The following is a 9,004-nucleotide window of genomic DNA, read 5'->3' as shown; positions in this document are numbered from 1 at the left end:
ATTGGTGGACTATGCATTTGAAAAATCACACATATTTTATTATTGGTTTATGTGTTCAATTTGAGGAGAACACATGTTTATTATTTATTTATGTCTTAAACATAATTTTTCATATGCAAGTCTGATTTTTTTTTATCATGAACCAAACATGTAGAATTATTTTTGATAAATGGCAATGTTGAGAGTTGAGACTCGATTGGTTAGTGTATTTTCTTCTTTCTTCATTTCTAATTTTCTTAGTTTATGCTTCTAGCAATTTTACTTTCTAATTTCAACTCAATTTTTTTGAATAGCTAGCTATAAATTAACTTTGTCATGTTTGAAAATATTATCCCTATATAGATGAGAAAATATGTTCTTTTGTATTTCATTATTGCATGGATTCTATGAAGTAAATTGAAAATTAGGTCATCAAATTTATTGAGCCGCTCTCGACAACAAAGTTTCATTATGCACATGCATTCATTTATAGATGAGTCTTTTTCTTCAATTACATCAAGAAACATATTTTTTTTTATTCGGTAAAAAAATTGTTGTTAAATATTTTCCAATAGCATTGCTCTTTCTTTTATTTCACTTTCACTTAACCGTCAAGGGTATTCGAAAAAATCTATATACCTCTACGAGATAAATATAAGGTCTACGTATATTATACCCTCTCTAAATTTCATCTATGAAATTCCACTCAATATTTTATAGTTGTTTTTGGTTGTTTCACCTATTCAAAGGTCCAACATCAAATAAAAAATTAAGTAAAAGAAAATTATATAAATTGAGTCACAAAAAAACATATTTATACTAGCACAATTATGATTCGGGCCCTTAATATGGAATCGCCTTTATTATATAGCACTTTTAAGTTTTTAACCCATCTTTCACCACGAATTCGAATTTAGTTGGGACTCGTGCCCTATTACAAGTAAAAGATTTCCATTCTCAAAAATCAATTATTATTTTTCAAGCAACATCTTCTCTCTCGTCCATTGCTCATCAGGCTTCAATTTCCATTGAAGGTGAAAAGACATTTTCTATTAATTTTAATAATCTTTTTTTAATTTTTTTCTCCTTTAAAAACATCAACGAATAAATTTGTTTGATAACAATTCCATAAAACTTCAATTACATATTTGTGCAATGTTATTCTTGATTAATTTATTGACTTATTATTATAATATATTTATCATATGGTTTTGAATTGTCAAACAAAACCCTGGATCATTGATTATCATCAAGTTCAATCAAATCTACAATTTTTGGCTCGAACTATGTATATATATATATGAAGAAAAAATTATAGTGACAATAAATTTTGGATCCGTCTACGTCTTTTTTAATCGAAATTCAGGGGGCTTTTGCTCATAATGTAGGGAAAAAAATGTGAATCATCATAATATCATTGGTGTGTAATTGGTTATAGAAGCAGATCCAGAATTTAAACTTTATGAGTTCAACCTTTAAGGTTTTTAGCATTGAATGCATTATTATTAACGTTATGGATACATATCTATTTGTTGCACGAATTTGATGAGTTTTTTCATCCTCTCATTCAAATTCCTGGCTCTGTTACTAACTAATTCGAGCTTGATTTTGATTTCAGGGCATGTAATTGAATAGAATTGAAGTTGATGAGCGGAATGTTACAATGGATAGTAACAAAGATGAGGCTTTAAGATGCATTACTATTGCTAAAGAGGCAATTTCATCAGGTAATAAACAGAGAGCCCTAAAATTTATTGGAATCGCGCATCGTCTTAATAAAAATTTATCATTGGATGATCTTCTATCTGCTTGTGAAAATCTTGATTCATCGATTCGTGGTACATCTAACGAGGTTAAAAATGACGTTGCTAGTGTGAAAAATGAGACAGGGGATGTGATGAATTATAGAGAGGAACATGTAGAGTTGATTAGAAGAATTAAGAGTAAGAAGGACTATTATGAGATTCTTGGTCTGGAGAAGAGTTGTTCAGTTGATGAAATTAGAAAAGCATATCGAAAAATTTCGTTGAAAGTTCATCCTGATAAAAACAAGGCTCCAGGTTCTGAAGACGCGTTTAAGAAAGTAGCAAAGGCGTTTAAGTGTTTGAGTGATGTTGGTTCCAGGAGAGAGTATGATGAGATAAGTTATGCTGACGAATTCCTGTATAGTCAGGAGTGTAATGTTAGTGGTGTGAGGAGAAGAAGAACGGGGCACGAGTATAGTTTTGGTGATGAGTTTGATCCTGATGAGATTTTCAGGTCATTTTTCGGTCATGATGATGATGTGTTTAGGAGAAGTAGTTATGTTTACAGGACGAGAACTGCTGGTGCTGAGCTGAGAGTAGTGGAGTTAGGTCCTGTTGCGCGTAAATTAGTACTTCTCCTTCAATTGGTGATGTTTTTGTTTATTGTTCTACTTGTATATCGTCCTTACTTTGGAGCTTGACTAAGAGAAGAAGACTTTTTGCCACTATTGTCAGCCTTAGCCTTCTTTCCACCCCTTTGTACGAGGCTCCTTTCTTCGTGCAAATGCTCATAGGCAAAAAGGACATTCCATTGATCCTATTGACGGGATCAGCTAGTGTCTCGGTGTGTAAGGCCCTTTCCTGGAACAAGAATGTTTAACGGCTAACTGTGCCAAAATTCGAGATTTTGAAGTATCTTGAGGTTAGCTAAGTTCTTTCTATCTGCATAGAAACCTTTGCTGCTACACTTGGATTTTACTGAGTTATAAAATATGTATTGAACTAGTGATTTATGTCTATGTTAGAAGCAACATATTCAATCTTCTTTCTCCATATTATGCTATGTTGTTCGGACTTTTCAAAAATGTTACCTCATCTGTATCGTATTCTTCAAAAATGAACTACTTTTGGACTATCCGAGATACGCCCAATGACATTTCTGAAGAGTTCGAGCAACAGCGATATTTATGGCCCTTTTAACATTCTATTGAAGATCAAGGCATGATCTTGCAGGTCTATTGACTAGATGCATGGAACTTTCAGGTGGTAATTGAACACTTCTCAAATATTCTAAGTGATAAGCTCGGACTGTTATCTATGCTGGTGGAAGGTGTAGCACATATTTTGTAAATTTAATCAAAAGTAAGTGTAAGCTGATTTGAACATCACGATTATTCGAGGAAAAAAAAAGGATGCTCCCTTTGTATAAGAAGAATTAACCAATCTGTATCTATGGATTATATTTCATTTTTACCTAAATATACCATATAATTTTTGAACAAATGAGATTTAGTTGTGCCCCTTCTTAAGAATTTAGTCCAGAATGACGTGATGTATGGTTTATGTGCACATCGCGATGGAATTTGTTGCTATTGAAAATCCAGACTTTTAAGTGAAAAAGGGTAAAGAGACGATTCTTTATTCACTGAATTTTGAATCGCACATCGGTTGTCCTCGAGAATTAATTTGGAGTAATAACATTTGAAATTTCATAAAATATTAGATGAATACTTTTTATCTTGTCAAATTTTAGTGAACAAAATTATATGATATCAATGCTGATGAAAGTTAGTTGGTATATAATCGAAGTACGAGTAAGTTCATCTGAAATAGAAAAAATGTAGATAACGTGTAACAATTTTCTTTAGTGTAACCACAAAATACCATTGATAATGCGAGAAAAAACTTGTTCACAACCATTAGTATTTACACCAAATTAATAAAAGCTTTCATGGTTGAGTAGTACTTCCTACGTCTCAAATTATTTATCGTATTTCTTTTTTACATTCTTCTTAAGAAAAAATTAATTAGGAGAAATTTTTTACTATCTTTATGATCATTTATGTCTTAAGATATAATCTCTTTATTAAATATACAATATTAAAATATTTTTGTAATCTTCTAGAACAATTACGATAAAATAGAAAAAAATAATTAATTTTGTTTTGACTTCAAAAGTCACAAACAATTTCAGACAATGATTTTTAAAATTCATACTAGATAATTTGATACAGATTGGAGTAAATTGATTCGAAAATACATACTAATTAATTAATCACAATTAAGTGATGAACTGTATTACAAGGAAGACACGTGTTATCATGGACTGGGTTGACCCACTGGCCCATGGGTTGTGGCCTAGAACCGGCCCAACTACTCACTTTAGTGGGCCTATTGGCCCATTGTTAAAGCCCAAATGCTAACTGCTTTGTTCGTTAATTCTTCTCAAACCCTCTCTGCTGCTGCCGCTGCCAACTCCTCGTTGTTCTACTTCTCCGGCGGCTGATTTGTATGTTTTGCTAGCTTTCTCTCACATGCTTTCTCTCTCTACATATATCCTATTTTGAATGATTTTTAGTGATAAAATGCTGATTTTTTAGTTAATTGGATTAACATGTTGCTATTTTTGCTTCTATTTCTTAAAATTAAAGCCTTATTTGCTGAATAATATAGTAATAGTATTGAATATTGAAAAAAATTTACATATTGATGTTTACAGTTGTTAAAGGTGTGTACTACCTTCTTTTTTTTTATGTGGGAAGTGTTTTGGTAGAAATTTAGCAACTTGCTCGGCGTAGTGGTCAATGAAGTGGGTTGAGCACTATGAGGTCTCGGGTTTAAATCCTGTTAGAGACAAAACACTAGTTGATTTGTTTCAATATGTTCTAACTTTGGTGGTGGTAGGAGCTTACAAGTATGTGGTGGAGTTAATTGAGGTGCACGTAAGCTGGTGGTTATCAAAATAAAGAAAAAGAAATTTAGCAACTTCTTTTTAGAATCTCTGTAGAGACAAAAACACTATGTGATTTCTTCCCATCTGTCATAGCCTTTGTGGATAGTGTTATCTGATACTTGGTGGTGGTGGTGGTGGGTGGTGGAAGGTCTGTTGGATTTAATCGAGGTGTGCGAAAGCTGACCCGGACACTACGGTTATAAACAAAGAAATAATGTCTTTATATGCCACTGCTATGTATAACCTATCAAATTGAGCATATTTATTGAAACCTGAACTATTATGGTTTATTGGCTTTAAATTCAACTAACATGATTCTAGTCTTAGCTTAGAAAAGTCCAAGCGAATTCTTCCATCCACCTAATTCTTGGTGTATAGTTACTGCTGGTGGGTTGAGTTGTAGCAGGTACTCAGTGGAGTATTAGAGTAGTGCATGCAAGCTAACCTGGATACTACTATTGTAAAATAAAAATATATTCAGCCTGATAGTGTCAATTGGTGATAGTGATGCATTTATTAAAAAAACAAATGTCAATTCTAGATGCTAGGATGTTAGAATTATCTGATGAATCCATCTGTCATCAAGCGTGGGCGGGTGGAGATTGGTCTTTGATCAGCAATGTTCTATCTCCTTGGTATGGAATTGACAATAAAACAAAGTAAATAAAGAGTCATTCTGAACATTCTCTGATTAACAAAATAACTTTGGCGATTAAGCTGTGTTGTCTGTAGCCCTATGCTTTGAGTAGGCTGATGTGTTTCTCAACTTGATGGCTTTGAAGATGAATTTCTTTGTCTTTGTTCCGAAATTCAGAGTTGAAACTTGCTTCTGAAGTATCGAACATCAGTCAAAATGTCTCGGAAAGGATTGATGGAGCAAGATCTAAGCAAATTGGATGTGACAAAGCTACATCCACTTTCGCCTGAAGTTATTGCTCGTCAGGCAACAATAAACATTGGTAAACTAGTAATTAAGAATTATTGATTACTTGCATTCGACAAGTGCTTACATTATTTCGTACATGGAATATACCTCTTTTTTTTTTCGTTCCATTCTCTCTCCAGGGTAGCTGTTTACTTTAATTACTCACACTGAATTACTGAAATGTAATTTCATATTCTAGGTACTATTGGCCATGTGGCTCATGGGAAGTCAACAGTTGTAAAAGCTATATCTGGTGTACAGGTATGTCTGTGTTTAAAATTCTGGTCCTTTATCAATGGAGTTTAATCTGTGCCACTAGTTAATAAAGCTTTAGTCAGATTTGACTGTCCTCTATTTAACTGTTGCTCTTGAGTTACAACCAAATGATATGTTGGTCTTAGTAAACTGTAAATATAGATACGTATTTACATATGTATTTGTGAGAACAACTATTCTTTCTGTTGATCTTTTGATATCTAAGGGTATTTGCTATTTACTTCAGCAACTAGAAAGCATTTCTGAGTTTTGTGTCCTTTTCCTTATGTTATGATTAAAAAGTAAAGTAGTTCCACGCCCTCCTACTTTTTATGGTGGTTATGAATCAAAGCTACTGTTACATTAGCCTCTATTGCAACATGACACAGAGCTGGTATTTGGAGAATTGATTTGTCTTATCTGATGTGGCTCAATTGATATTTCTTAGATGTTGGTTTGTAAGTCCTTATTTGGTCTGGACTTTGTTTAGTCTTACTTATTTTACTGTGTCAGGTGAAAGTAGTCAGACTGCAAATAATTTGCTCCCTTATTTTTGCAGACTGTTCGTTTTAAAAATGAGCTAGAGCGTAATATTACAATTAAGCTTGGATACGCAAATGCTAAGATATACAAATGTGAAGAAGAGCGCTGTCCTAGACCTGCATGCTACAAGTGAGTCCTTGATTTGAGAAAGAATCATTCTTGTACTTCATCTGGTAGCTTGTGTTGTAACAGCAGTCCTTTCCAGGGCTTATGGAAGTGGAAAAGAAGACAATCCCATGTGTGACGTCCCTGGTTTTGAGAACTGCAAAATGAAATTGCTGAGGCATGTGTCTTTTGTTGATTGCCCGGTAAGTTCCACACATGCCACTTTCTACTGTATGTATTACTTAAAATATTACTTGTGCATTCTGTTTTTATTATACAGATAAACCTTTATTGTCTTACTGAACATGGATATGACATACATCCTTACAATAGAAAAGTATCAAAGAAGAAATCTTACTGTGAATTATTACTGTTTTTCTTTTGTAATGAATATTCAACATTGCATATAAGCTTTGCTGTTCTTATTTAACTTGCAGTCCCTATTAGCTTTCTCTATGATTTGAAAGAAGTCTAGGACGTTAAGAATGGCATCAATGATAAACAACTCAGGCATAGACACTTTCTCCTGCATCTAGCCTTATGCCAGCTGTTTAGGTTCATTTTGCAACAATATCATTGTACTTGAGCATTTAATTTCCTGACATATCAATGTTTTATATGACATCTTTTACTTCAGGGTCATGATATTCTCATGGCTACTATGCTTAATGGAGCCGCAATTATGGATGGCGCCTTACTTCTAATTGCTGCCAATGAGAGCTGTCCCCAACCTCAAACTTCTGAACATTTAGCTGCTGTAGAAATTATGCGTCTCCAACATATAATAATTCTTCAAAATAAGGTTGATCTGGTTCAGGAAAATGTTGCTATCAACCAGCATGAGGCAATTCAGAAATTTATTCAGGTAAGTGGAATACTGGTATAAATTCATTTGCCTCTCACAGGATGTATTATAAAACCATATTTCAAATTCTTTTCCAGGGAACTGTTGCAGATGGTGCCCCAGTTGTACCAATATCTGCACAATTAAAGTACAACATCGATGTCGTCTGTGAATATATTGTGAAAAAAATTCCCATTCCTGAGAGGAATTTCATCTCACCACCAAATATGATTGTTATCCGGTCATTTGATGTAAATAAACCTGGTTTTGAGGTTGATGATATCAGAGGGGGTGTTGCTGGTGGCAGTATTTTGAAGGTATCTTTCTCTATTTCTGCAATCAATGATATGATGCAACTCATAGCTTCTTTAGCGTTAGGCTTTTAGTTTGACCAAGTAATCAAGTAATGCCTGAAGGGCCATCTTAATTTGATTATCCCTTCAACATGTTCTGAGGCCTATTAGAGTGTAGACATGAAGAAATGAAGATCTCATTGGAAGATGTTCAAGATAATGTTGATTATATTCTTTGCGCAGGGTGTACTGAAGGTTAATCAACTTATTGAGATTCGTCCTGGAATTGTTGTGAAAGATGAGAGTGGCAACATCAAATGTACTCCAATATATTCAAGAATAGTATCATTGTTTGCCGAGCAAAATGAACTACAATTTGCCGTTCCTGGAGGCCTCATTGGAGTTGGAACAACTATGGATCCAACATTGACACGTGCTGATCGATTGGTGGGACAGGTTCTTGGGGAGGTCGGGTCACTTCCTGAAGTTTACGTCGAACTAGAGGTAAAATGACTTCCTTGTACACATCAAAGACTTTTTAGACTTTAACGTCTCTTCTTAAAGAACTGATTTTTAAATCAATTACCTTTTCTTGTATAAGTTTCGAACTACTGGCTCTTTTTATTTTTTTGTTTTTTATGATTGTGTTATCAAATAGGCTCGTTTTTATCTTCCTTCCAACTGAGGTTCCTCTTAGAGTGCTCTTATGTATCCTTTATTTCTATACCCCTTTGTAACACAGGTGAATTTTTTTTTGCTACGACGTCTTTTGGGTGTGAGGACAAAGGACTCCGAGAGGCAGGGTAGAGTCTCAAAGTTGGCAAAGGGAGAAATCCTCATGTTAAATATAGGGTCTATGTCAACAGGCGCTCGTGTTGTCGCTATCAAGAATGTTTTCGCGAAACTGCAACTGACGTCCCCCGTGTGTACCAGCAAAGGGGAGAAAATTGCTCTTAGCCGGAGAATCGAGAAGCACTGGCGTCTTATCGGTTGGGGTGAAATCCAAGCTGGTATTACTCTTGATGTTCCATCTTCCCCCTTATGAACAAATCACACAACTAGTCACTCAACAGCAGGAAAAACTATTCAAACAAGAGAATTTGAAATTCTGGATACTCTATATTCTTACATTTTTTGTTTTGTTTATTTCTTTGTCCAAGTAGATTGTAACTTGTAATTCATTAGTTTAGGTGGTTATTAAGAAGTTACACAACTAGTCTCTCTCTCTGTCTGATATTGCATTTAGAACTATTGAGTTCAAAAATTGCTGATTATTCACAAAGGAATTTTTAAGTGTGAAAAATAAGTAACTGAAATCATGATATAACCAATTGAATTAATGAATGGACATTGTTATTGTTG

The 9,004-nt window shown here is 34.1% G+C and overlaps 2 protein-coding genes across 3 annotated transcripts; both read left to right on the top strand.

The window, feature by feature from the left end:
• Nucleotides 1–970: 970 nt before the first annotated feature.
• LOC125868028 (chaperone protein dnaJ 49-like) lies at nt 971–2,431 on the top strand. The gene is made up of 2 exons (XM_049548617.1): nt 971–1,013; nt 1,598–2,431. Exon 2 carries the CDS (start codon nt 1,643–1,645, stop codon nt 2,423–2,425), a length of 783 nt encoding a protein of 260 aa, XP_049404574.1. The 5' UTR covers nt 971–1,013; nt 1,598–1,642; the 3' UTR covers nt 2,426–2,431.
• A 1,730-nt stretch (nt 2,432–4,161) lies between these two features.
• On the top strand, nt 4,162–9,004 carry LOC125867807 (eukaryotic translation initiation factor 2 subunit gamma-like). Of its 2 annotated transcripts, none has more exons than XM_049548384.1 (9): nt 4,162–4,233; nt 5,492–5,636; nt 5,802–5,863; nt 6,417–6,529; nt 6,606–6,708; nt 7,143–7,370; nt 7,448–7,666; nt 7,886–8,146; nt 8,385–9,004. In XM_049548384.1, the coding sequence occupies exons 2-9, from the start codon at nt 5,531–5,533 to the stop codon at nt 8,685–8,687; spliced, it is 1,395 nt and encodes a 464-aa protein (XP_049404341.1). In that variant the 5' UTR covers nt 4,162–4,233; nt 5,492–5,530; the 3' UTR covers nt 8,688–9,004. The 2 variants fall into 2 exon arrangements, with proteins under 2 accessions (XP_049404341.1, XP_049404342.1); XM_049548385.1 differs by having other exon boundaries at nt 4,172–4,233; nt 5,513–5,636.

This window comes from Solanum stenotomum, chromosome 6 (genome assembly GCF_019186545.1).
Source record: "Solanum stenotomum isolate F172 chromosome 6, ASM1918654v1, whole genome shotgun sequence".
Taxonomy (NCBI): domain Eukaryota; kingdom Viridiplantae; phylum Streptophyta; class Magnoliopsida; order Solanales; family Solanaceae; genus Solanum; species Solanum stenotomum.
The sequence above is the reverse complement of the archived record's forward strand: the minus strand, read 5'-3'. Positions and strand labels throughout refer to the sequence as shown.

Excerpts from the sequence above, each read along its gene's own strand:
- LOC125868028 (XM_049548617.1), top strand. The coding sequence starts at position 1,643 with ATGGATAGTAACAAAGATGAGGCTTTAAGATGCATTACTATTGCTAAA.
- LOC125867807 (XM_049548384.1), top strand. The coding sequence starts at position 5,531 with ATGTCTCGGAAAGGATTGATGGAGCAAGATCTAAGCAAATTGGATGTG. Across the intron at positions 5,864-6,416 it reads AAGCTATATCTGGTGTACAG|ACTGTTCGTTTTAAAAATGA; the intron begins GTATGTCTGTGT and ends TTATTTTTGCAG. Across the intron at positions 6,530-6,605 it reads CCTAGACCTGCATGCTACAA|GGCTTATGGAAGTGGAAAAG; the intron begins GTGAGTCCTTGA and ends AGTCCTTTCCAG.